This window comes from Lissotriton helveticus, chromosome 10 (assembly GCF_964261635.1).
Source record: "Lissotriton helveticus chromosome 10, aLisHel1.1, whole genome shotgun sequence".
NCBI lineage: Eukaryota > Metazoa > Chordata > Amphibia > Caudata > Salamandridae > Lissotriton > Lissotriton helveticus.
The window spans coordinates 1,189,625,763-1,189,650,552 of NC_136071.1; the positions used below are offsets into that span (position 1 = coordinate 1,189,625,763).

The following is a 24,790-nucleotide window of genomic DNA, read 5'->3' on the forward strand; positions in this document are numbered from 1 at the left end:
ACCACTGCCGTGCACACACGGACACCACCACTGCCGTGCACACACGGACACCACCACTCCCGTGCACACACGGACACCACCACTCCCGTGCACACACGGACACCACCACTCCCGTGCACACACGGACACCACCACTCCCGTGCACACACGGACACCACCACTCCCATGCACACACGGACACCACCACTGCCATGCACACACGGACACCACCACTCCCATGCACACACGGACACCACCACTGCCATGCACACACGGACACCACCACTGCCATGCAGACACGGACACCACCCGTTTTTAATTTGTAAAAAAAAAAAATGCCAGGGCTTTCAGTTGTAAAAAATTAAGTGAAAGGGCACTCGTCAGGAGGCTACTGTAGTTTGCCATACACATTACGCGACTTTGAGCTATTGGCATTGTAAATGACAATGACTTTTATTTATGTTTAGGTTTTTAAAACATAAATAAAAGACCTTGTCATTTACAATGTCAAGACCTTAAACTCGCGTTCATTTACAATGCTAATAGCTCTAACTTTTGCAATGCCGAGACCGTTGCATTGTAAATGCTTGTTGTAATTTGGTGTAAATCAGTTCAGTAGCTATTAAAGGAAAAAGAAATATAGATATCTAGGGACAGTAACCCTCCATGGAACCAACAGATCTCAAGGTGAAATCCGATTGGCTGCCAACACTCCGACCAGGAAGAATTGGCAGCCATCTCCCAAGAAAAAATTATAACAAAAACAATAAGCGGCAGGGTAGGAATTCCCGGACCCTCTAGGCCTGGAGGTGGGATTGCACAGGGACCAAAAATATTTCTCCCATATTTTTCACATAATTGCACAATCTGCTACAAATTTAAACAAAAAACACCAAGTGCAGGCTTCTGCGCTTGTTTTTTCCTAAAGCCCACCAGATATGCCAGGGCCCTGGGGAAAATACCTTTTATGTTAAGAGGGTGCACACAGCCCCCTCCCAGACGGATTTCAGCCCTGGAGACAGCAACCTCCCTGGGGCCTGGTCATCCAAAATGAAGAGGAAGGGGGTCTGCCGCCCTGGGGACCGCCACTCCTGGGTCACTGCGATTAAAAAAAGGGGGTGGGCGGGAGGGCAGATGGCTCCCGCTTCCTGGACTGATTTCGACCCAGGGGACCCCAACCCTCTTGATACGGGCATAAAAAAAATGGAGAGGGAGACAGGAGGTGCTGCGCAGCCCACCTCCCGGAGCCATTAATGATCCTGAGGATCTCATCATCTAGAACACGGCTCTAGTTATGGCCTGGGGTGCCCACTCCTGAGACACAGTGGCTTCCCTGCATGCATTAGTGCGGGCACGCAAACCTTGGTGTGCCTTCGTTTGGCGGGAGCAGCTTAAAGCTCCCACCAAGCTAGAGCAAACAGTAACTCAGCTCCCAGCATGCGGGAGGAAGAAAAATGTTCCCTCCCACTGGGAGCGGATGATTCATCTGTTTTCCTGCCTGCTGTGAAGAGCATGGAATGGAGCACAATCTCTCAGCCTCTCATGCCAAGAGACTGTGCTCCTTTCCATGCTGTTATACCCATGGATCAATGCACGTGAGAGCTGAGAGGTTGAGAATGTACTCCCATTCCATGCTCTGATACTCATGAACAATGGAGTTTGAACCCCCTGCTCCAGATGCTAAAGCGGGGGAAGGGGAGTATGCTACTAGACCCACCACAGACCACTTTGCACCAAACCGAGCGGAGCTGGTCCCTGGCAGAAACCTCCTGCTCGGTTCGCTCGTGGCGATGAGTGAGGTTTATGGGGGTCATAGTCCACGGGCCTGTTCCTCTTCTTGGAGGCTTGCCTGTGTAAAAATCTACAACCCCTAGAAGGCATCTAAGTGCCGGCTCTTCTCCCAAGAGAAACAGCAACACAACTTCCAGGTCAGCCAACACAGTCTTGGCTTGAATTACCAAAGGCTTGCTTTGTTTGAATAGCATAGTCGCTGGAAGTAGGAGCGTGGGCAGTTCTCTAACACACCCAAAACCACCAAGCAGGAGTTCCCAAAACCACCAAGCAGGAGTTCCAAAGGTGAAAGAGCAATGAACAAGCCTTTAAAAGTTATTTTTATCCTGTCATGTTTGCTGTACATTTAAAGACAGAGGTCAAATGCCAGGCTATTTCTGACAAATTGATGTTTATTCTTTGAACATGAAGCTTGGAGTTTACTTTTCTTTGAGTGCAAAGCGAGAGGATTTAGAAAAGTGAAGTATTTGGCAATCTTGCTGGTGTGAAAGGAAAGACTAGGGTGTCATTTGTTTCCAAGCACAGAACAAAATGTATATACCTATCAATGAACTGCACAAATGTTTAAAATGTATTAGCAGTCATGATTGCACAAACTAGTTTTATTTAATTACAAGTTTGATTGAAACAATGATTTTGATAGGATCAGAACAAATCAATTACTTGGTATTGCGCAAATGACACATATTTGCTGAAACCTAATTCCACACATCATCATTTGTGCGCTGTATAGTTGTGTCAGTGAAATGTCTGCATGAATAAGTGGCCATTTCAATGGAGAAAGTGCTGCCTAGAAATGACAGTGGGCTACCATTCCATGCTTTAATATTATATTTGTGAGAATGTGTGATCCTAAACTCACCGCCACATACATACCAGAACCATACCACTCTCTAGCTGAATAGAAGTGGCTCATTTTCTACACTTGGCATTTGTGTTACACTTGAATTGTTCACAATCAACATAAGTTTGGTGATGTAACATTGATGGCAGCACTCACACTGTGAAAATTGTTCAAGCACCACAAGCAGTTGTGTTTAACAGGAGAGCGAGAGGCCATAGATGCCTTTTTCTCCCTCGAAGTGCATCTGTGGAGTGTTTTCTCCATGTGGGAAGACTGAACCACATACTTCAAACCTGTTTTCTTTAAGCTCAAAGTATATTTCTGCACTTTCTAATCACTAAAAGTATACTTATGTTATTAATAAGTTGAAAATGAGAAAGGGGAATAAGACTGAAAAAGTCTTTTAGGACTGCAGAAACTGTCACTCAGTTCATTATAACACCAGAAATGCATATAGCTCACTATAGAGAGTGTAGGAACATCATTTGTAGACGTCAGGACTAATTTTTCATATTTAATATTTAGATTACTCTTCCCCCTTAAGGAGGAAAAATACCAATCGTCATCATTTCGTCTCACTTGCTTTTATTTAATCAACTGCATTACTTTTTAGTCCAAATTTTTAAACATGTGGAAAAAATCATAGGGTACCACACTGGACAAAACATGTTTATTGTTATTTCAACTGTCCAGAAGGGAGGGGAGAGAAAAAGGAAAGCAGAAGGATGAAAAGGTAGAGAGGGCAAAATGGAGGGGTGTGAGAGCGAATTAGACAAATGGGAAGAGGCGTTACAGGCAAGAAAGGGAAAGAGAACACATTTAATAGAAAGGTGGATGAGAGATAAGCAGGGAGACATCTGAGATTGAAGTGAGAAATCAGGCAAGACACAGAGGGGAGATGAAAGAAGAAGGGGTAGTAGTAAATAGGAAGGAAGCAAGCAGGAGAGAGGTGAAAAGAAAGGGAGGGTAAACCAAAAAGGTTTAAAACAGAAACAGGGGGTTCAAACTCCATTGTTTAGGTCTCCGTTAGAAAGCGTCTGTGCAGTCTCGAAGAGACTGTTGTGTTCGATATGTGTGCTTCAACCCGCCCGTATGCTTCCCATTTGCTGCCTCTATCGTCGCTCTCATATTTGTTCTCCCCATTTATCCATGGCATGCATGGGTCAGCCCTCTTTCTGTGTTTAGCCCTCCCTGAAAGCATGGACCAATTACTACTATCCATCCATTGCTCCCATTTTAGGAACTGTTTTAGGAACTGCTTTTTTCTTTGATTAAGGGCACTTCACACGAGTGCTCGTGTTTTCACTCGCTCCGCTTCTGTAAACAGGCTTGTAAAACTTCTCCTCTCGTCACCTTTTCTGTGCATTCAAAAACGACGGTCAAGTGTCAGATGCTGTTTTCCGAGGGCGCCTGTTTACTTCTCTTTTTCTGGCTTCAAAGTGACTAATGTCCCGGTGTTGCTCATTTTAATCCACTTTGACCCTTGACGGGGTAATTTTAGTGTCCTTTCCCACATGCAACTGCTAACGGTGAGCTTCTTCCACTTCTGTAGTTGTAAATACATCCCACAGAGTCATGTGTTCAGGTGTAAAACTTGTCCAGCCCCCTGCGTGCAGCTGTTAGTGGTGTCACTCCAGTTATTAGTGCCCCCCCTTGCGTCCGTGAGGTTAAGTGGCTCATCTCCAGTGTGTAGCTGCTCTCCTTTTGCCCCTACCTCTCCCCCATGCTGGATGCCTCCAAGCCCCAATAGCAGCAGCGCCTTGTCCTCCCTGCTGACGAGAATCATAGCGCTTTTTTCCCTAACTTTTAACCATGATTCACAGCAGCCACGCAGCTGTCCAAAATGGCTGAAACACATTGACTAAGGCAAGAACACTCGTATAGGCGAGAGCCACTGGTTTTGCTAATGCTTGTTTTCACTTAGAAAAACAGGAAGTGGAGCGGGGCATTAGTCCTTTACATCTGTCGGGTTTTGAAACAGACTAGACCCAACTGCTGGTGATAGTAATAATGGTAGTAATCATACTAATAAAGGGTTGCAGCTTCGACGCCTGGTAAATTAAAGTGTTATCCTAAACAGCTGTGGGCAGAATATTCGTTTATAAGGAAAGGTCGAACCTCTAAAGCGTTGCGGGGGCTGGGGAAGAGGCAGTCACCTGTAACTCTCCCTTCTGGAAGGTCGGGATGGCAGGGACAGTCTGACGTGTGAGGCTGACTGACTGACTCTGACCCGGCCCTTCCTGCCTTCATCATACTCTGATCTTTGTGTGATCGTTTCCCTCTGTGCTAGAACAGCCCTCCTCATGCAGTTCACCATGCAGTGAAGTTCCCTTACCTGTCGCCTTCTCTTGCAGGTTTCGGGGTGCCGGGGCCTCGTGGCTTCTCTCTGGGCTCAGGGGATGGGCTTGCACGTCGTTGGGGATCACTGTGACCTCTCTGAAGATCCTGTTCGGGATCCCAGGCCCGTTCTCACAATTATTGTTCAACTCGGCGAGCCTGTGAAAGAGCAGAAGTTGGAGTGACACACCTGCTGCCCACCAAGCTAGACCTGGCGTAAGGACCCCAAACTCCTTCCCCAGCATGTGCACCCAACAAACCTCCCGCCCTGCCTCGAGCGAGTGCCTGAAGAAGCACACATTAAACCACAATGATAATGATACAGGCACAGGGGAGTAACCATAGTGCACAAGCAAAGACAGAGCTGGAGCCAGACAGAATCTGCGGTGCATGCAGACAAGGAAAGGGTCAAGTGTGTAGCATCACACGTGCCCTCCATATCCATGTGTGATATTAAAGAGCTACCTTCACACATGAGTAACCACAGTATAAGAGCAAAGACCAAGCTGGAGACCAGGCAGAATCTGCAGTGCAGACACAGAAAGGGGCAGGTATGGAGCACCACATGTCTGATATGAAAGTATTAACTTAAGCAAGTATTGGACTTGTACAGCGCGAACTACGCCCAAGGGCGTCAAGGCGCTAATGCAACTAAAAGGAGGCAGCGGACTAGACAACACGCTCATACTGAAGGATGTGAGAAACGCCAGGTTTTCATGCTCCTACGGAAGATGGAGCGAGAAGCTTCGCACAGGAGCGACTATACAGCAAGAGCAAAGACAGAACTGAAGATCAGGTATATTCTGTGGTGCAGCTGCAGATAGATATGGAAATCACATGTGGTCATACAAACCTGTGCAGTACTCTTTGAATTATAATAAAGGGTTAACTTCAGACAGGATAACCACAGGGCAAGAGCAAAGACAGAGCTGGTTACCAGGCACACTCTGTGGTGCAGACACAGAAAAGGGCAGGTGTGTCCTCCATACCCATGTCTGATATGAAAGGGTTAACTGCATACAGGAGCAACCATAGTGCAAGAGAAAAGACAGAACTAAACACCAGGCGGAAGGTCTGGTGCGGACAGGCCACTGGGCAGGTTTGCAGTGTCACGTGGGCCCTCCATACCTGGGAAAGGATTAACCTCACACATCCTGCCCCTGGGGGCAGACTGCCCGTCGCCCTCTTTCCAGGAGGTGATGGGGTGGATTCTTTAACCGTTAGCGTTTAAATGCAGGTTGCTGAGTCATTCCCAAGTTGGCATGGAGACGGCCATAATACCTCAGCTCCCCAGACAGGTTAGCCAGGTATCACTGCTCAGGTGCATGCAGGTAATACCGATCTGCCTCTTGGAGGGCTGCAGAATGGATGTGCAATTATATTGTCATCCATACTATTTCATCCCTTTGATTGGTTTGTGTAAAAGGGTGACAAAGGTTTTCAGTTGAGTCACAATAGCTCATAGCGTTTTCTTACAGACATCGCAGCTCTAATAAAATTCGAGGCAGCTATACAAATTGATGTAGTTGTCAAGGATTGTAAGAAATTAAAGCCAACAATACAGCTACATGGCCGTATCTCCCTTAAAATTGGGGTTAACATTTCCCCCATGACTCTTTATAACAAGCATTTGCAATGCAATAGGTCTCGCATTTGTAAAGTTAGAGCTATTTTATTTATGTTGTTTTATTTGCAGTGTAGTGTTTTTGGAAAGAAAGTAAGCGCACGCTACAAAGTATGGAAGCATGTGTATAAGCAGGAGGCATGAAGGGAGTGAAATCATATGTAAGACAGTTGTAGGAAAGAAGGGAAGTGGTGTGGCGACTTAGTGGGGGAAAGGAACAATGTACAAAGAGAACAAGCCCTGCCTACTATATACTGACGGCGGAAGGTTTGCGTTTTCCTTCCTCGTCTTAGGGGTTTATACAATTGAAGTCGCCAAAATCTTCCTAATGAGAACATTTTTGCAATCCAGCTGTGTCATTTAGTCCCGTTTCAAATAATCCCATTAATGTGGTAATCATGGTGTGTCGATTAATGCCAATCAAACTTCTAAATTGGTGGCACTTCCACAGTATCTCAATTAGTGGCAATCTAGTAAGTCATGTAAGGCACCCGAGTGGGTCAATTAGTATCAATCAATTCTATCTTTTAGTGGGAATTCATGGCATGTGAATTAGTAGGACTCCATTTCATTTGTGACGGTATACGTTTATGAACTAGTTAATTAGTTATAATGCAGGAGCTGTTCTTTGTGACAATCTAACGCACTACCATTGTGTCATGTGGTGGAAATTTAAGTGAGAGAACGAGTGACAATTAAGCGTGTCAGTACATTCCAGTTGTTGTCGTGTATTTCAGTGACGTCAATTAATGCCAATAAGAAGCCATCAATGAATTCCTCCCTTACCACAGATTAACCTCTGGATGAGAGAGTAACTACTAACTTCCTTGCACTTGTGCTCGCTCTAGGGGAAGTGAATTAATTTACGTTGTAAAATGTGTGCAATTTCTTTTGGCAACATTCTTTTGTTGAAAGGGTTTCCTTTGAGCACGGAAGCCTATATATTGGTGTTGTGGGATTCTTGTCGCACCAATGATTATTCGGTGTGCTTTCACGCAGAGGAGCAACATTTTAAATCTTAGTGAAAAAGACAAGCCATGCCTTGCTCAGCATAACACACAAACAGTTGTGCCAACTCACACTCACTCCCAATATTATGTGTATCACGTGCCTGTTGTAGGCAGTCTCACAGGAGGAAGGCAAACATTGGACTGTTTGCTCGTTTACCCAGGGGAAATGGACACAGACGCACACTAAACATTGCAATATTGCAACCTTGGTCTTAGTATGGAAACAAAACGGCAGACTGTCCGCATTATGCCATTTATTACATGCTTACCTTAGACAGAGACTGATAACACTTTGTATCACATGTTTATTTACACTGACACACAGCAAGGCTGTGACCACTGTGTTATTTGTTACCACAGTCTTTGTGTAGACATGTATGGACATCCTGGAGCCAATGAATGATTTGCGTCACGTACAACGTGCAATGTATGCGCGTGATAAGACTCAGAAGATCCGTATGATTTGTATCACACACAGTGTGAGCACACATTGTTATGGTAAGTTGCTTATTCGTATAGAACTTTTTTTTTTTAAATATCTCTTTATTAAACAAAGCTTAGTACATCATAACATGACTTCAAGAATATCACACATGTATAGATTGCCACACCCGCAATTACATTTGACAGTGAAATGTGCATTACGCTCTTTCTCCCATTTTCATATCATTCTATAGTCTCGCTGCCCCACCCCCTGTCCCTAGTTTGCTCACAATCCTCCATATTTCTGCCACGGACCCCAAATTGTGTCCCATTTCTTAGGGCATCCTCTTGTTAGTCATATTGCCCTCTCCGCACTTGCGTACCAGTCCATGTCTGCTTCCCAGTCCCTTAATTTTGGCATGCAATTGGATCCCCACAATCTGCCAATATTTATTTTGGCCACCACTGCTGCTATGTTGAGCCATTTTAATGTGTCTTTAGTCCATTTATCTTAACCAGTTACACATAGGAGCAACCAACGTGGCTCCACACGGACCTCTGAGTTTGTGATCGTATAAAACGTTATACTTATATTGGATCACTAAAGTCTTTAAAGGGGGAGGAGAGATTGAATAAGGTAGCAGGATAGAAGAAAGCATGAGATATGATAGTGCGACTAGAAGGACGGGTGAATGGTCTTTGACAAGATGGTAATATCACTCTAAGTTTGTTTGATTGGTTGGTCTTGGGCGTCTGATGGACGGATAGGTAGGTAGGGAGGGAGGGAAGAGAAGAGGAGAGGAGAGGTATTGAGAAAAGGGAAATTGAAGAAGCAGGAACTTAGTTTCCGGGGTGGGGACTATGGGTGACAGTAATGGGAAGGAGGTGATATTAATAGAATTGTAATCTCCTGCGTTCCTTTAGGCTTAACGTCAATACGTTACTTGGCAGGTATTAAAAAATGTACAAACTAGTTCATCATCCGTCCACAAAGGTGCAGCAAGCATTAAATAGATTTTATTAGACACATTCAAATATTCTGCAGTGTCATAAAAAAATGACCATCTTCACAACTACGGTCAGGGAACTGCAGCACAAGCATCAAATTACTGCCCCTTGCATGAGCGGGCATTGGTGGCAGCAAATTGATTTTGCTGTCAACTTTTCCGTTCAGGGAGCATCACAGAGCACATGAGCATCATATGAAGTAAAAATTGTGGTTTTTTGAGCGCATAGTCTTGAAACCTCGCAAAAAAGACACGTGTAAGAAATTCCTTCTCCTGTGAGGTGAGAGCTCTTCAAACAAGTTATAAGAGTTCATCAAAAATTCTGATTGCTACATATTACTAAAGTGTATTGGGTCTGATGAATGAGACTCTCCCCCCTAGTCTGAGCTTTCCTTTATGCAGTGGCTACAGGGTAGTGCCATCCCAGACATCACGATGTGCTAGTTATCATCCAGTGGTATCTCTTCAGAGAATAGTCATTTTATGGTGCCCAGAAGCCCAAGGCGTGCGCTGTAAGCGATTAGAGATGTAACCTGTAGTTTGGGAATGCAAAGATGGTAGTTCGGTGTTCACAAAGTCTGTCATTGGTGAAGTGCCTGGGCTAGAAAGATACCAGGATTCTGTCCTGCCTGCCAATGCGACATGCATGCCCATTGCTGCAAAAGGTACTGGAACCGACATCCCCAAGACAAAGACAGAAGAAGCCCTGGCAAAAGTCAATATATCGGAGGTTGGCCACCAGCATTTTGGCTTTCTCAATGCTTTTTTTTGTCATGGCCTTTGCAAAACTTTATTGTTGGAGAAGGTGCTGTGCCCACCACGATCTTCAACTAATATTGGCTAATAGTGAAAATATTTTTGGGGTGTCAAAATGCACACAGTGTCTTAGAAGTCCCTGGCTCTTAAGAGAACTGGTCAGGGTTGTACTGTGGCAGAAAATAGGATTGGGCATTGAAATAAAAGTGCCCCCATTAGCAAATTTGCTAAAAAAAAAAAAAAAGCGTCTCGCATTTGCACATCAGGACAATAAAGACAAGCTGTATAGGTGTTTTGCAAGGCATGGGAGCGGGAATGCATTTGTGATTGCTGCAGACAATGTCTGTGGTAACATCAGGGAAATTAACAGTTTAAAACAGCCCTCCATACTACAAAACAAGCTCACAAACAGCCAAAAAGACGGCCCACACACTGACCTGTCAGACAAGCCCTTGTGGAATTGTCAGATAGCTTTAAAGGCCAATTCAACTTGTTTGTGTGCGGATGTGCTCCTTATGACTGGGCAGACAGCGGTCACTCACAGTGAAGGTAGCCAATGGCTGATGTGGGCTGACCCATACCTGCTGTGTACTGTGGTGAGCAGAAGAAAAATGCGAATGCCTCAAGAACAGACCAGTGGGTGAACAGGGCCCCTAAAAGTATATTACCCAAATAATTTTAGTAAAATCATAAAATCTTGGCTAGCACCATACCTAAAACAATGTGAAGGCAAGAAACTGCTGTTCTCCATCACAGGGAATATAATGACCATTGACCTGAGGCTTGCTCTTCTTTCCTCTCGATGTGTGATGTAAGTGACATTTGCATGCCTCTTTTACCTGCATTCTTGTCTTATTCTTCAACCTTTTGTAACTGTTTACCTGTGTAGGTGATGGCAAGCAATTTGTGTGCAACCTAAGTGCTATGAAGTCAATCGGTGCCAGGTATGCACTAAATATACATTCCAAATAAAATAATAATAATATTAAACTGTACTCTTAAACACACAAACGCAACACACACACATTACAAGCACACACATTTTGCATTCAGTGGCTGCTTTGCATACTGCTTGTGCAAGCTGCAAAATGTTCGTATTACCGTCTCCGGTATCCCTGGTCCAGGGACCTTAGACATGCATACAGGAGGCACCTGTGGGAGGACTTTACAAAGTTCGAGAGCAACAGCAAATGGCTTATATGCCCCTCAGGTTTTACTAATAGGACAGGCGTAATATGGTGACTAATGCACCTGTTGCCACTACATTTAAGCCCAGCCAATCGGGCCAATATCAACCAGGCGTATGACTACCCCAAAGAGGGACCAGGGCTTCATACCTAGGCCTGTCCCTGCTGCTCCCTTGGCAGTTTCCTGATGGTTCCAGTATCGGAGAGAGACACAAAATAGGAATAGGCACCACAATAAAAGTGGCCTCCGTTTGCAAATCAGATAGCTAAAACAGTGACTCAATTTTGCAAATCGGGACCGTTTTGAACTTGTGAAGACACGCTGTATATGTGTTTTGCAAGGTATGCACTTGTGCCTGGTTCTGGCAATGTTTATGGTAATTTCAGAGAAATCAATACCTTAAAAAAGGCTTCAGAACTGCCCAAGACCAGCTCTACCGACTATGGGCAGTTCCATTGCAGCTGCAGCACGCCAACCCCCTTACAGCTTCCTTTCCTACTTCTGTCATGGCCGCTCAGGTCTCCTGTTCATGGCCCGCAAGCCTGCCTGAAACACGTCATCACAAGAAGTCGACAATGATTTCTTGTTTCTCCCCAGGCTACGAAAGGCTGCCCGGCGGCACCGCTCTTGTACCCTACCCATGATGCTCCGCGCTGCCCTAGCGTCGCCGTGCCCACGTGAACCCCTCAGAGCAGCTTCAGTGACTCCGCGGTGCGTTGATGTGCCAAAGGGTTAGCCGCCCGCTGCTTCCTCCAGGGTGGGCATTTTTCTGAAATCAACTTTTTAATGGCTGCCTTTCAAAATTGACATCCACTGGATGTTTGTGTTCCTCGTGTCTTGTTCAAACCGGAAGAAATACGCAACACCATCAGCTGCATGATGTCTAGGAATGTGTTGTACGCACTGGGTGCTGAGTCTGTAAACAGTATGAGCAGCACTCATATCAAGTAGTGTCTGCTGTGTGGGCGATCGGTGTTCAGGAATTTGTGGGGATTGAAAATAGGCGCATCCTTGGATTCTGCTTCTCTGACCTCGCTCAACCTTCCGTGGGGCGGGACTTTCGTCTTCAGAAGCACGCGCACGCGCCCATGGAGTGCCACGGAGAGAAGCAGTGCTGGTGACGCAGGGCTCCCATGCCCGAGGGAGAGCCCCGCGGAGGCTGCAGAAGTCCAGAATAGCGGTAAGTGGGGCTTACTGGGAGGGGGGGGGTGCGCTTGTGTTTGTGCGTGTGTTGTGTGTGTGTATGTGGGCGGCGGCGGGGGGCGGGGTCTCTGTATGTGTGCGTGTGCGTGTGCATGCGTCTGTCTGTCTGTGTGTCTGTGTGTTGTGTGTGTGTACGTGCGTCTGTCTGTGTGTGTGCCTGCGTGTGTGCCTGCCTGCGTGTGCATGTGTTGTGAACAGCCTGCCGGAATCGGAGCACGTGTTCACGCACGCGACCTGATCCCATTCCGGCAGGCTGCGTGCGCGTGCCAGTCTCTTGTCTCCTCTGGATAGTCCTTGGAAGCTGAAAGGACTGAAACGATCGCAATAGACTCGCTTTGCAACAGCAGGGGCTTCGCCCCTTCAATCGCAGGCGCGAGACCTAAAAAGGACAGAACAAAATAAAGTGCAACGTGCTCTGAGCGGTCATATTGTCACACCGACAAGGTGGTAAACTGTCAACCCAGCCCAATTGTTTTGGTAAGGCCATCAGAAAGCGCAATGTGCTTAACCGGAAGCCTGGTCAGATAAAAGAGTATTTGAACATTGATGGTAAAAGTTAGGTAAACATTTCTGTTCACCAGGTAGTGAACTTGAGGTGCCTAATGTTGCCATTTGTACACAATACCAATGTGCCCTAGCATAAAATGCCTCTTTTATAATATTCTTTGCATTGATATCAATACTTGTAGGATTGTCATAGAAGTGCCCCACCCATAACGCATGTAATTTATCCTTCACAAAACGAAGCCAGGGGATAGATAAGGCTAACAAGTTCTGTCACTTGTTTGTGGCCTAACTTACAAGTAAAGCGAAACAGCCCCTCCACTTTTCAACTCGTATGTTGTACCCTAGCTGTGAGGAGGTGGTCCCAATTTAAAGTATTATTAAAAATGTTCCCCAAGTACATACAATTATTTACCTTATCAGTGGTTTTGCCCCCAACCTCAAATTTCCTTGTTTTCGTAGCTTCAGGGCCACACACAAAAACATAAGATTTATTAGAACATTGGTAGCTCCATTGAAAACAATGGAGTGCTCCGGGCTTATAATGGCTGGTATAAGCCCGGAGCTCCAACATTCCAATGCTTCTTTGTTCACAGGTTTGGCTGTGAACAAAGGCTTCAGGGAGCTGGAGGGGATTTTAATCCCCTCACTGAATGCTTTGTTTTATTTGTTAGAACATTCTGCCCTCTAGTGGGAGAATGTTCTAATAGCCTTATAGCCCTTTGTAGCAAGGCTATACCGGCAATTAAAGTCCCGCTGCTTTGTTAAAGTCCTTCGCCTTCGGCCCGGGCCTTTAACGCTGCAGCGGTCCTTTAATAGCCGGTATAGCTCGCTACGGCAGGCTATAAGGCTACAAGAAAATTTACTTTCAAGTCCAACACGGACATAAAATCGGTGAAAACGTTCGAAGACTTTTGGAGGCTATTGGCTGTCAAAGCCATTAAAACAGTATCATCAGTGTAGGTTGTAGGATAACATTTTGATTGCCTTGCCTCCTATTTTTGGGAAATCAAGTTCCTTGTGTACAATAAAAACAAGAATGGAGCTAAAATACAGCCCTGTTGAACACCTTCCGCGGAGACAATGGGCCCAGTCTTCTCCCCCCTAGGTCAATAACAAATGGCGACCGATGTGGAAGCGTGTAGTCTACGCAGGAGGGATACCAAAGCTTCTTCAAAGCCCATTTGATCCATTTGTGCCCACAACTTGTCCCGGTTACCCGTGTCAAAAGCAATGGACAAGTCCATGAAGGCCAGATGGATAGGACCCCTCCTGGCCCTCATGTACTTGCCCATAATGACATCTTGGTCAAGTCTTTATTCTTCATGTAAACGAAGGGCAGTCATTTTTCACATAGTGCACTTTTGCATGAAAGGTAGTAAATTCAGGGATCTTTTACCCAATTCCAGAATGCAATAAATGAATGTATTCAGTTTACATTTACTTACAGCACTATGGGGCAGATTTAGTAATACTTTTAGTTGGTTAGCATCCCCTCTGTAATGTAAACCTGGCAAGAAGTATTGAAGCAGGATTTATTTTCCAGGGCCAAACTCCTTTAGTGCTGGAATGTAGCCCAAAAATGGTGCAAAGTAGCGATATATTGGTGCTACTTTGAGACATGAGGGCATACCAAGGGTGGTGCGAGTGTGTCCCTATAGATCCACTCATGGTTTAAATGCGAGGCTCCATCTACTAAAAATTGCACATAGGTTTTTAAATCAAAAATGGATGCGTCCTTGAGGTAGTCGTAACATTGGAGAAAAGATTTCTGCAAACATTTTCAATTTTGCATGTTCAGCCCACATACAAACTTGAAAAAGTTTAAAACTAGGTGTAAGTGCAGTCTTTGGTACGGGAAGCATACCCTCCCAGTACAAAACATATGCTAGACATCATGTATACTGCAAAAAGAACAGTTGATGGACAGAATACAGAACAATGTCATACAGGGTCAAGACTGATTTGCATATGGCTGGGTCCAAACTGGAATGGCATGGTGAACAAAACAATGATGGATTTAGGCCCAGATCTCTGTACTGGGGTGAATGTATGACATTGTTCTGCATTCTGTCCATCAACTGTTGTTTTTGCATTGGTCACCCCGAGTGGGACGGGTATGCCCAGACGTGAGTCCCGTGCTCTCCATGCCACTGGAGTCAAACTATCCTGGCTGATGAGGGCTGAAAGCCCGAAACCGGTCCCAGGATGCTTGTTTCCAGTCCAGGGAGGAACTGGCTTGACAGTTCGGGCTGGACTGTTGCCATGGGGCACAGGGTCAAAGCTGATTTGCATATGGCTGGGTCCAAACTGGAATGGCATGGTGAGCAAAAACACGATGGATTTAGGCCCGGATGTCTGTACTGGGGTGAATGTATGACATTGTTCTGCATTCTGTCCATCAACTGTTCTTTTTGCAGACATCATGTATACAGCGTTGCACAATGGTTCATGGGTGTGTGCGTAGAGCAGGGCAGCCTGAGGTGCAACAATGGATGGGGAGAGCGATACAGAGCCATATCTTATTCGGTTGCTTCTGCGCTGCATCCTCCCTTTCACGCAAAAAAACTTGATCATTTTGCGACATGAAAAATGACTACATTTTGCCCTAAGAGAATAAAACAAACCACTATGAAAATGTGTGTCCCAATTTATTACATCCGACTAATTTCATGAACATTTTCTTTCATAGGCAAAATTCTTCTGCCAGTGCAACGCCTTCTTTTCACTGCTTTGTTGTGGGTAATTATTCTCTTTTGTTGCAGTGGAATCATTGTGGGGCACACCTGCTCTTTATCATTGTGGGGAACACCTGCTATTTATCTATAGCTTGGGTGAGATTTTATAATGGCAGCATTCTTCATACTCGCTTTAACTGCTGAGCTTCCTTCTAACCCTGGACATCTCTGCCTTGGGATGTCCCTGTCAGAAACAGTTTCTCTGTACAAACAGGGAAGCCTGCATGCATCTACTGAAAGATCAGCATACATGGCATGATCTGGGAACACCAAAGACAGAGATTTAGAACAAATCAATAGGGAAAAGTTACTTGAAAAAGTAACTAACACAGGTGGTAAGAAAATATTCAGCATACAAAAGCTAAAATGTGGTATGTTTTACAAAACAAAATGGAGTTTCCCCTCAAGCAGCCTCTTTATAATTGAACGTAATGCAATGGTTTTAATTCTGCACACCCAGAGTTAATGATACCAGATATTCACTTAACTTGAGTGCAGGGTTAATAGGGATTCAGGGTGAACCTTTAGCATCCTCAGAGAAATGAGCAATTTCCAAGGAAATCTGTAATTCCAGGACTGCTTTCCCACTGATCACCCATTCCACGCACATTTTTGCCTAAACATTTTGGCTATGGGCAAGCGGAGTCCTGAGGGGAATATGGACGAACCTGCAGTTTTCTCACACATTTTGGAAAACCAATCATGCCAGAATGTTCTGTTCAACAATTCCAAGAAATCCGTAATGCTGTCCTAAATCAGATATGTTTGCATGTGTAAATTAGCAATGTGTAAGGGATGCCCTGTCCATAATGGGCCTTACCGCTATGATGTGGAGTAAAACATGTCTCCCTGGAGCCTATGATCAACCTTTCAGCTCTGAACAGATTCAGGCATCACAGTGGTTAACTACAGTCGCTCTGGCAATTAAAGCAGGAGGCAATTTAAGAATGTTCATCAATTTAAGAGACCTCACCCCCAAAAAATGGGATTATCATCAACCCACGACCGAATATTAACGTGGCGTTGGTACCTCAGAGGTGCAACGCTTTTGTTACCCTGAATCTCTCCTCAGCGTACCACTAGATCATACTGGAGGAAAGTTCTACACAACTAACTTTATTTGTCACTCCAAATATACATTGTGCAGCATGCCCTTCAGAATTCATCTGGATTGAGGTATTTTAAATGGGAAGCACACACCTTTTGAACAGATCACAAATGACACCTATTTTTAGGATGACACCCTGGTGTATGGAAAAGATTGGGAGATTCACATTAAAAGAAGTGCTAGACAATTTGAGGGCGAGCGGTCTATCGATAAGGGTAATAACTGCAAATTGGGCATCGAAGGGGTGGATTACTTAGCTCACAATACTGGGCATCAAACCAAAAGGAAGCTTGGTAAAAGTAATAATGGCAGCTTGGGATCCAGTCAATTTGGTGCAACTCTGCTCATTTATCAGATAAGTGGAGTAATATTTCAAGTTCAAAGTGAATTGTACGGAAAAGATAAACAGTGCGGAAGCTGCTGAAGAAGGATGTTAGGTACGTTTGGTGTCAGAACTGCAAAGAGGATGTCCAAAGACTGAAAGTTGATATATGCAAAGCTCCTCGTCTCAAACTTTCTGGCACAAGACTTCCAATGATCATAGCCACTGATTTGAGCCACTAAGGACTTGGTGTGGTGCTTAAGCAAGCAAGGGACAGAAAGGAAGTGGCTTATGCATCAAGTACTTTCAGACAAGCACAGGACAACTATATGGTGGTCTGTTACTAGGGGTTGTGGGGATTTAGCACATGTGGGAAGTGAACTTGTTGTCTACACTGACCATAAACTACTGGTTGATCTGATTTTAAAGAAAGGAATCCAGCAACACCTTGAATGCACATATGGCTCTTGAGATTGCAATAATTTATATTGGAGGTAGAGTCCTGGCAGACTACCTTTTGCTGCAGGACAGGATGATATGGATGAATCATATATGGTGGAAACTTTGAATAAGGCAAAAGCCAATTGTGTCCCCCAGATGGAATGGGTAATAGAGAAGCAAGGTGCTGAAATACTGAGAAAGCAAATACCTCTGGTCAGGATAGCTGAAGAAAAGAGATACGGAAGAGGAGGAGCAGTCTTAAGAAAATGTGGAGCTAGAATTGTTCTGTCAGTACGTTTTGAGGAGAAAATGCACTTCAATAGTTCCACATAAGTCGAGGAAAAGATGGCCCGTGAAGGTCATGTAGGGATGAGTGCATCTTCCCTGAAATGTAGTCACTGCCAACAAGTCTTGGTGCAAAAAAGCACTCAATATTACTGGGCCGTTTCTCGCCTTGGGTTCAGACTCCATGTTTGCATTAGTAGTCCATCACTATACATATAGGCCAAAGGTACATTTTGTCAGGCAGGTAGAAGCGAGAAATATTAACACATCTTTAGAATAATTGTTCTAAAAGGAGAGTTTGCCAGCAGAGATACTCACAGAAATGGCATGCAATTGGTATCCATGAAAATGTTCTTGGAAATATTGTGAGTTTGCCATGTCTTGACATTGGTATATCACCCCAGAGGGCAATGGACATGTGGAAAGGTAGACCAGTGTGTAAAGGTAGGGTTAGGGCATATTCTTGGCGAGTGCGTTATATTGATGCCATGAAGAAGTTGGTGTGGGCTTACTGCACCATGCCCAATGGAGCCAATGGCCGTGCCACTTGCATGTTGATGCACTGCTGGTTCAGGTTCCGAGCTTGAAGTTGGATATTTGGAAAGAGTGTTATCATGAAAGAAGCATATGATAACAGATGGTAATAGAACTCATTGGAGCGATTTTGGATTTAAGATGGGTCTCTGGTTCAGAGTGAGGCTTGACCAGAGTGAGAAAACAAAAGTTCCAATTTTCCAAAGATCCTACAAACGCTTGCTGGTGTGAATGCATGGGACATGAAGAAGGTTGTGCGAGCTCTAGACCGTTTACGGGGAGCCCTGCCCGACAAAGATGGTGGAGGTGTAGCTGAAGAGAGGATTGTCGATGGAAGTGACACAGGAAGCGCAAAGAGTACGGAAAATGCCAATGTGTTGATCCTTCCTATTTCCAACTTTCAGGAAAATGCCATGATTTGTACTATTCTGCATCAGGGTCAGCAGTCTAGTGTTGGCTTCATTGAGGCTCTGTGCAAGCCATGGTACATTCCATGTTACACGGAATGTACAGCGAGGAGATGACACTTGATAAGATTGGCTGTCACTGGTATTGGGCCTTGAAACGTTGCATTAAATATAATCCAAATACCACTTGCTGGGTGCACACTTCAAATCAGGAAGGGGCCATGATTGCAAGGCTTTGTGCGCACAAACCCCAGAGCAGCCCTAGGAGGCACAGTAATTGCCTCCATTAGTGGGTTAGGGGGTATTACAAGGAGTGGCTGAACCCCATGTAAGTTAGGCTGTGGCGCCCCAGCACAGTCCTCACTAGAGACCATGGCAGAGAGCTCCACGTGGCTACAAAGGGAAGGGAAGCCAGCAGCTGGCTAGAGTATGCTCCTCAGTAAACTGTTTAAGTACTCTAGTCCCCGGCTCAGGACTAGTTGGGACAGAAGCATGCTTTAGGCAGGGCATGTTTTATAAAGCAGGTAATGTAATCTTATGGAGAGGTCTGGTGCCAAGTTACAGCTGGTTCCCTAGGTTACGTCGTGTGGAACCATCACACTTTTATAAGTGCACTGTGGTAACCACAAGGTTCTTCGGCTATGGTTTGAAGGAGGGGAGGGCCTATGGAGTTCACCTACATGGCTAGGCTAGCTTAGAGAGGACGTGAGAGGTTGAAAAACCTCACTGCTGGCGTTTCTCTTCAAGCCTGGGCTTCTCCGAGCATGCCGCCACATGGCTGAGGAATATCTGGGAAGAGACAGGCCTCTGTTAAACTGCAGGGATGAAACCTGCCACTGCGCACCCCTCCACATGGGATGTAGCATACCGTTCCGTCTCGATATTCAGACTGCACGAACAGGCTCATCAGACTTGGAGACAGTCGCTGCTTAGCCATGAAGTATACCTTTCCCTTTTCCACCCCTAACTGGGTCATCTGGGGAGCGCGGGCCTTTGCTGGGGGTAGTGGACACCACTCTTTGGGATCCAGAGAAGGTTACAGGATGCAGTGTGAACTGTTACGATCATAAAATGAAGTGTTTTGATGATCCTCATTGGACACGCCAATTGGAACTGGGAAGGTTAAATGTCTCCAGTGACTGCCAAGGGTTCCGTCTAGAGGTCTTCTGCCCTGTGTTCATGGCTTTAAGCTATTCTTCCTGCCCTGGGACAGTTTCAACCTGCAGCAGCTTGCAATCACAGAGGGCTCAAGTTTCATAGTCCATGGGTGAATGGATCATCCAGCCCAGGAATTTTCCTTCAATTCTGGGATTTGGAGCCCTGGTTTTATAATTGGTTAAGCAGAGAGTAGAAATCCAAACATGCAACAAAAAGACACCCTGGCGATGAGCTGATCACGCAAGGAACTTGGAAAAATTTGCACTCTGCTGTCACGCGACTTCGCCTCACCCAACCCCTGCTGCACCCTTACTCAGGGGACTGGGTTCTTTGCTCTGCTGTGTCATAAAACCTGCTCTGAGCAGAGTCATCAACAAAGAGTTCAATTTAAATGTCTCTGCATCTTGCGTAAGGGTTTTTATGGCTCTGGCCCAACCTGTTTGGCAAGCTTCTTTTCACACTCTAATCCTCCGAGAACTCTTAGTCTCATTTTTATGTGTTTAAGCAGCTGCAGTGGTGGTACTTTGGGTCCTATGAGACTTGTCCACCTGCTCAGAGCCCCCCTCACACTACCCAGATGACCTGGACTCATATTTGGGAATTTCTACTACTTAAGGCTTCAAGCGCCTCCAGGGTCACTTTGGGCACCACAGTTACAAGTAAATTCTGAATTATTGCGTCACTTGTGGTCTTACAAGATGTTGGGATTATACATGCCATCCAAAGATCACAAGTCTTTAATCAATCCATAAAACAAAAAAAGGGACATTGTGGAAAGGAAAAGACGCACTTACAGATATAAATAAATACAAGCATTTCAAAACATTTTAGGAGACAAGCATGTTCCCCATATCGCCTTTTCCTCACCTGCTTAGGAATAAATATGCACTTCTGTCATCGTTTTCAAACCAGTCTCTGGAGACAAGCTCTCAGCTGGTATGAACCCCCTGATGACTAGTTAGAAACACATGCCACAGTATCCAGCCTCGGCAGGGTATCAGGTAGTGGGGCACTGTGTATGTTATGTTATGTTTAAAGGGTTTTAATAAAGCACACAGCTACTCTGCTGAGTGTCACAGCGCTGAGTGAGTGTGGCCAACATAATGAGAAAGGGGTAATATCTTAGAAACACAGTGCTAGATTATTGCTGAAACAACCCTGTTTTTAGGGGCTTTCTGAAGGGAAGCAGATCCTGCAGTTGTCTCAGAGCAAGCGGTAGATAATTCCATAGTTCAGCCACTTGCAGCCAGAAGGATCGTCCTCCTATTCGGGAGTGCTTCACCAATGGGGTGCAGACAAACGCCAAGGAGGCGAAACGAAGAGAGCATTGTGGATGGTAGAATTGAACTCTCTTCCTCTGTAGGGGGCCCCAGAGCCATGCAAGGCCTTGAAAGCCAACACGAGGGCCCCGAACTAGATGCTCTTACGGATAGGGAGCCAGTGGAGAGAGTTCAAATGAGCAGACACCCGAGTCCTGGGGCCAAGAGACAGGATAGCCCTAGCCGCAGCATTTTGGACTACCTTAAGGTGGGTGAGCAGATACTCTGGCAGGCCGAGATATATAATTGAGTACTTCTTGAATCCGGACGAGCGCAAGGAGTGATACTCCAAAACCTCTGGCACTGAGGTCATTGAAGAGAATCTGGACTGAGACCGTGCACAGAATGTGCTATGCGACAACGTCCCGACAATGAACCATATTTGCTAGGAATACCTCTATATTTTGGAGAGGTGAAGTGATCTTGGACATATGGCTAGAACTTCCCACATGGGCTACAGCATCTTTGCTAGGCCAACGCGATACAACATTCCTGCAGCCAGAACCTTTGCTACTCAGATCGTAGAATTCCTTTGCAAAGACCCATTTATTTTCCTAAGGAATAGTATGTAAGGAATTGAAAATTCAGACAAGGGCTTCAAAAAGTCACATTTCTGTTGGAAATAAAATGTGACCATTAATATGAACTGTAAGTCTGTCCGAGGTTGATACATTTACCAAGAGTTATCCTATGACAGACCATGAAGGATTCTTCGCCTGGACTATGTTCCTCATGACAGGTATGAATGTCAAAATATAATCATTCGAGTTCTAGTATGTACACAAATTGCTATAATTAGGGAACAGCAGATCAACATTGCTGGTTGCCTTGCAGTTCTTCAAAAGTCAAGGAGAATCTAGAATTCATCTTCCAAAGAGAAAGCATAGGGATGATGCTTGGGGTACTTATTTGAGTCAAAGGAAGAAGTGAAAGTATATTGGCTCGTCTCATTCTTTGTACATTTAGTTTTCAAGAATCACAAGTTCCCCATCAAAGTAGAGTTGGGAAGATATAAGGAGATATAGTTACGGTATATCCACTCACTATTATAGATAATCATAAAACTATCTATGCCAAGTTACCCAAGATACATTTTGTCTTTCAGCTATCTGTTATATCCTGGAGACACCCTTGATCAACAAAAGTGATAATTCAAAGTGGCGGAGGGATGTGTCTCTGCTTTCTCTCTTATTCCACTCACTTTTCCCTGTTTCTACCAGTAGCCCTCATGTTCCTGAGTATGTGATCTCTGATGGAGATTGTAAAACAGAAGAGTGCATCGCTAACCTTGGATTCACAACCGTAAAAACTGGCAAGAGCAGATACTAGTCTGGCTATTTCAATGCCACATGTAGCCACCAACCCCTCAAGGAAAGCAGAGGTCAATGCCATGCGACTCCTTATCTTAATGGTTAAAGTATCGTATGAACATGTGTAGTCTCTCAATAACACCACCCAGCGATGAGCGTGTTAGGGAAGGGAGCTCACCTCTCAGCCTTAATGCCACTGGACAATTCCGGCTGCTTGACCTAAGGGGAAAAGTAAATTGATGTTATTAAATATTCACCAAATTGGTTCCACTCCCTTTTCATCACTCTGAAACAGATGCGTTATACATGTATCTACTGGTGGACAGACTTTCAACACACTGACATTTTCAAACCCATAGTACAGGTATTTTCTCACAAAACTCCCAATCATTGTAAAGATTCCATTTTATATTCGATTCATCGCGACTGTGTACATGGTCCCGGGATCTTATGTACGCGTTACATAGCAATGATTGCAGTTAGTGAAACAACAAAACTAATAATACACACAAATTGCTCCCCCACCTCCTCTCTTCCTAGTCGTTGTTTGACTTTAATAGGGGAGGATTCATTACACTCCCACATGGGTCTTTCACCTGATTTCTTAGTAAACACATATCCAGTTTGGTATGCTTTGTGACTTTCATGACTATGGAATGCAGAGTTGCTATTTCTGCTGCTGCTCAGGCGTGACCGCCATTACCTCAGTCAAGATCCCCAGATCAGTAGCGCTTGCATGGTTCCATTCGTGAAGTTCTACATTGCCATGATGCCATATGGGCCTCGCTGCGCATTATAGCCCAGAGCGTTACGAACTGCCCACGTGTTGTCTCATATCCCCCCCTCTGATTCCCAAAACTGAACCTATGGGGTTACAATTCATGCCCCCTATTGTTTCGAATAGTACGTCTTCCCCACTTTGAGCTTCAGTGGTGTGCCCACCTAAATCTTTGAACATCTAAGTGGCACCTTAGTGTTCCTCATTCTTGAATAGGACATATGTACTCTGACAGTATTTTGCCACAGCCACTAGTTTGGGTAGTTGCTTGTGCTTAGTGCTCCACTTGGATCTGACACTGCTGACAAACGCACATTCAGATCCAGTTACTTCACATTGGGGGGACCATGTGACAACAAACTGGAGCTGTGCACTAATGTAGTAATATTAACAGTAAGAAGGCTCCAGTCCCTTTTTCTGCGGCGAAGGATGCAATTTATCTAGTAATGTCCTGCACCGTCCATCCTTCCAAATCAGTGCCACACAAAGTAGGGCAACTTCTACTAACACTGATTGGGCAGAACGACTGGTAAACATTTAAAGAAGTGTAGCAACCCCTACAGTGTTATCATCTTATGCAGTACCATCTTACCCATCGCCAACAGGGGACGTGTCATCCAGAACTGTACATATCTCTGGCTAGCCCTAAGGATCTTGAGCGCAATTAGGTCGTTATCCGCATGTGGACCCCAAGACACATGAGGATACGAGTAGGTCATAGATACTGGAATTAAGGGGGGGGGGGGTGAGTAGGTGAGTAGGCCCACTGTGCTACTTCAAAGTTTATGTTTTATATTGGGAAAATTGAACTTCCTCCAATTAAGTTCCACGCATGACAGGTATCTGAAGTAGTCTAGTTACTGGGTGGTCTCAAGTATTTGTGTTTCAGCGTCTAAAAAAACCAAACGATGAAATCTGCATATAGGAACCCAAATGTTTCTATTTATCCCATGCTCCATATTTCTAATATGCTCCGCAAGAGGCTCTTTGGACAGGGCACAAAGGACCAGGGATATAGGGCACCCTTGCACAGTACCCCTCTCCAAAGGTCTAATGCTAGCACTGCAGCCGACAGGTGTTCCGTTGCTACTTACGCTAGAACATGGAATAGCCTTTTTCGATTAGGGGATGTACTACACTCTGGCTTAGGTAAGGCTACCATTGCTTTCCTCATGGTTTTAGGAAGTATTAAATCTTTGATACTGTCATATAGTTACTGCTTATCTATATAATGTGTTAAGTTAGCATGAGCTTATTATATGTTTAAACGCCATTTTTCCTTTTGCTGCTTCTGCACACGGCACATAATTGTTGATTTAGCTTTCAACCTAGAGGAGCGTTGTGATTTACATGAAAATAATATATTATTGCTCTGATATCAGCTTTGCTTTATAAACTAAACTATGTCTGTACAGAGAGTGCTGAAGCTTCAAGGATAACACGACACAGAATTGTTATGAGGTCTGATCTCCGCACCTTCATAGACATAACATAAGTGCAGCTCCTGCCAAATTCTGGCTTTAGGCGCGTTTTATATTGCTTTGCTTAGAGCACACATACACACTTGATGCGGTTTGCATGCAGAGAGCTGGTGGAAGCTGATGTGTTCTCCTCATACTAGGATCTTGAGGTATGGGCCCGCCCTGCTAAAACCCAAAGAGACCTTCTTAGATATTAATATAATATGTTAGTTAGGGAGGGTGAGAATTAGGTGTTGTTAACGC

General features: G+C 44.9%; 1 protein-coding gene across 1 annotated transcript in view; it reads right to left on the reverse strand.

Moving 5' to 3' along the window:
• The window catches only part of PLEKHA8 (pleckstrin homology domain containing A8), a 116,227-nt gene that overhangs the window by 52,767 nt on the left and 38,670 nt on the right, over positions 1 to 24,790 (reverse strand). Inside the window, exons 6-7 of the mRNA XM_078664037.1 lie at positions 22,467 to 22,507; positions 4,950 to 5,110 (exon numbers count right to left, since the gene is read on the reverse strand). Of these exons, the coding sequence (XP_078520163.1) occupies positions 4,950 to 5,110; positions 22,467 to 22,507 (202 nt within the window). The remainder of the gene's footprint in view (positions 1 to 4,949; positions 5,111 to 22,466; positions 22,508 to 24,790) is intronic.